Below are 3,490 nucleotides of genomic sequence, written 5' to 3'. Positions count from 1 at the left end.
GTCCGCGGCCGCGAGCCCCTCCGCGCCGCCCGCCTCTGGCAGGTCTGGCGCCGCCCCCATCGCATCCAGCAGCGAGGACAGCTGCGCGCCCGCCGTCTCCAGGCATTCACGCGCCTCCCCGTCAAGCGGCGCCGCCGCCGCCGCCGGCGCGGTGGCGGGCGACGCCGCGGCCCAGGGGTCCCCGCCGCCGCCACTGGCCTCGTCCCCGCCCGCGTCCCCAGCTGGGTATTGACCGGCCCACTCCTCCTGCTCCTCATCCTCCTCCTCGCCGGGCTCCGCCTCGTGGGCTAGCGACTCGTCGATGATGGGGACGGCTGCGGCAGATCACGTAGAGGGGCACCGGCGGCAGGGCGTGAGGGGCCTGCCGCTCGGCTCTCGCGCGGGGCGGCCTTGCGGGCACGCAGCCCGCGTGGCCCCTGACAAGCCTGCCCGGCCCACGCGGCCTTGCAAACGAGCTCAGGTCACGTTTGCTTCGCTGCCTCCGAAGCTCGCGCCAACGCGCCCGGCCAAGGTCATGCCGGTGCCCCCCGGCCCCAGCCCGCATTGCCGCGCCGCAGCGCCCGCTAAACCCCCCCTCCCCCCCGCACACACACACCCCAGCGTGCACCCCGCGCGGGCCGCCGCTCACCCATGCTGTACATGACGCCCTGCTGCCGCACCATGGTGAAGCGCAGCTGCGCATCCGCCAGCTCCCGCATGTCCATGGTCTGGGCCAGGGCGCGCACCGTGCTCTGCTTCATCTGCATGAGGCTGCCAGGGCTCAGGCCTATTAGGGGTGGGGGGGTGGCAACAGGAGCGCAACAGGTGTGGGGAGGGCTGTGCGGGATGGTGGATCCGTGAGGAGTGGGGTCTGCGCGACTGCTAGGCACTCAGCCGCGGCGGCCGGCCTGCTGGCGGCGGGGCGCCAGCCTCGGCGGCGCCAGCATGCTGAGGCGCCCCCCCTGCGCTCCCCTTCCCCCCTTCGTGCACAGCCCCAATACACCCACAAAATTGCGCTCATGCGCGCCCCCGCACGCACAAGGCGACGACCCGCACCTGCACGGTCAGCCACCAGGATCATGCTCAGCCGCTGGCGCCCCACATCGCCCGAGCTGGCAGGCGGCTGCTGCGTTTCCGGGGGAGATGGGAAAAAAAGCGACCTGGAGGCGCGCGCGCCCGGGGCGGCACGAGGGGCGGGGGCAGGGAGGGTCAGCACGCGCATGGGGGGCCGTCGTCACGCATGCAAGCACGCATGCATGCATGACGAAGACAGGTGGCGTAGTGGCTGTGGGGCCCTGGAGCCATGGCATGCGCGCAGGGTGCAGGAGGCTTTCTGGCATGCCCATGCTTTTGCCCTGGGATATGAAGACTCACCATGCAAGCTTGCATTTGGCAAAGAAGAGGGTCACCGGGTTGCGCTTGGCCTGCCCGCCTGCAACCAGTGCCGCGGCCTGCCGGGGCATGATGGCCACCGAGGCAGTCACCGATGGGGGTGCGTCGTCCGCCCACCCCTGCGGCGCCAGCCGCGGCGCGTCCTGCGCGCCGCCGTTGGCAGGCGGCGCCGCGGGGGCGCCAGTGGCGGCTGAAGCACGAATGGTGGCCGCATCCGCCAGCAGAACGGCATCGGCGCCGTCGTCCCAATCGTGCGGCTCACTTGGGGCGTCCGCGCCGCCCGGCTGGCCCTTGTCATCAAGCTGCTGCTGCAGGCGCCGCCGCGAGGCGGCGCCGGCGCCCTCTTCCGCATGGCACACCAAGCGGGCGGTTCCCCGTTTCAGGCGGTGGGACTGCATTGGCTTTGCAACCGCCCCTGCACTGCCATGGACACGACTAGATGATCCGTGCCGACCATTGAAAATGAACGTTTGTGGCAGCATCATATCGGCCCAGCCCTTTGCACTCGTTCGTTGGCGGGCAACCTGAGCTGCAGATCGCAGGTTTTGTCCACCAGACACCACCTATGTCCGAAAAGCGTGCTGATAATCAGTATGCTGCCCTGCTTGGCTGTATCAGACAGATCGGGGCGCAATCACGGCGAGCAACCGCAGATCTGGCTCTGGCGTGTGCTTGGTAGCAGCGCTAACGTTGATAGCCATACGCGTTGTCATAGGCACTGCGTGACCGGCCATCCATGCCCGCTGAGCACTGTTTGGTCACCGCCTGCTGGGTTTGCCGTTTGAAAATGTCACTGGCACCCAGCTGGCACTGCGCACTTTCAGCGCACCATGGGCGACGCTGGCGCTGCTCTAGTGCTCGCACTCTTCACCGTGGGGGCCAACACGCTGCCCTATAGGCATTACTGCCCCAGCTGTGCTTGACTGGCGGCGCCAGACCGCAGCCACGCGGGTGATGTGACTCACGCCGTCTCCAGCCACCTGGACATCCATTACATTGCCGTCGCCCGCGCAAACCCGCTGAGCGCGGCTGCTAGCCACCTACATGCTTGCGCGGCGTCGTTGCCGAGAGCCCGGCCCCCCACAAAAAAACGGCATCAAACAACGCATATCAGGACACGTTTGTTTTCAAAGGCGCGAAAGGCTGGGATGAGGGGCGGCGGTGCGCCGGCGCGCATGTATTGGCCGGCGCCATGCCCCCCGGTGCCCCATCCTAGTGTATAGCTGTGCGTCGGCGCATTGTGCGGTGATGCTTGATGGATGGCGGGTGCCGATCGGCGCGCGCGAAGCCGCCCGCACGCGGAGGGAGTTGCATGGAGCGGGGTCGTTTGAAAAAGGCGGCCACACAAAACTCGGCCGGCGTCAACTGCAACACAAGGGCAACACGAACGGCGCTCCCTCACCATAAAAAGCAAAGGGTGAGATCACTACAACACATGTTCAAACTGGGCGCCCGTGGGCAGGCAAGGCCGGGCTGGCTGCCCCGCGCCGCGCTGCGCCGCGCAGCGGCGCGTGCGCTGCGGCCGCTGCGCAGGCCGCGGGCGGCGCAGGCGCAGGAATGGAGATATTCCCGGCGTGCGGTGGGCACCCTCAGCACTGGCCGGCGGTCGCGTGCCGCAGGCGCTGGCCTGCAGAGCGGGTGGGCGCGCGCCCGGCGGCCGCCGACGTCGGGGCGCGCATGGCGGCCGGGGCGCGCAGCCGCACTCCAAGGGAACGGCCACACGCGCTCTCCTCGGCCCCCAAGAAGAAGACGGGGCGACGTGCTGCGCGGCGCGTGCTCACAAGCCCCACGCGCCGTGCAGCCTTATGCGACCGGGCGCGCCGTGGGCCGCGCCTGCTGTCAAAACGTCTCGAACCCTCTCCCAATCCGGCCCCGGAACCCCTGTCCCCAAGGGAAAAAACGGCGCTCCCGTCAGAAGTTGTCAAAACCGGCGCCGCCCTGCTGCGCGCCCGCCTTGCCGCCGCCGTCCACGGCGCCGGGCGCGGCCGGCGGCGCCGCGGTCTTCCGCGGCACGTAGGGGGGGGTCTGCTGCCGCAGCAGCGCCCAGTTGATGCCCTCGAAGAAGGGGTGCGCCTTAATCTCCTCCGCGCCCGCGCGGGTGCCGAGCTGTGTGTGTGGG

At 69.7% G+C, this 3,490-nt stretch overlaps 2 protein-coding genes across 2 annotated transcripts; both read right to left on the bottom strand.

Moving 5' to 3' along the window:
* Nucleotides 1-287: 287 nt before the first annotated feature.
* MNEG_15288 (hypothetical protein) lies at nt 288-1,769 on the bottom strand (the record flags this gene model as incomplete). Its single annotated transcript, XM_014036242.1, has 4 exons — nt 288-314; nt 660-766; nt 1,036-1,139; nt 1,354-1,769. 4 exons carry the CDS (start codon nt 1,767-1,769, stop codon nt 288-290), a joined length of 654 nt encoding a protein of 217 aa, XP_013891696.1.
* Nucleotides 1,770-3,282: 1,513 nt separating this feature from the next.
* Nucleotides 3,283-3,477, bottom strand: MNEG_15287 (hypothetical protein; the record flags this gene model as incomplete). Its single annotated transcript, XM_014036241.1, has 1 exon — nt 3,283-3,477. A coding segment is annotated over one exon (195 nt), but the record flags the coding sequence as incomplete, so codon positions are not given.
* Between the last annotated feature and the right edge of the window lie 13 nt (nt 3,478-3,490).

Source organism: Monoraphidium neglectum, assembly GCF_000611645.1.
Source record: "Monoraphidium neglectum strain SAG 48.87 unplaced genomic scaffold scaffold05196, whole genome shotgun sequence".
In the NCBI taxonomy this organism is placed as follows: domain Eukaryota; kingdom Viridiplantae; phylum Chlorophyta; class Chlorophyceae; order Sphaeropleales; family Selenastraceae; genus Monoraphidium; species Monoraphidium neglectum.
Note: the sequence above shows the minus strand (reverse complement) of the source record. Positions and strands in the feature narration are given on the sequence as shown.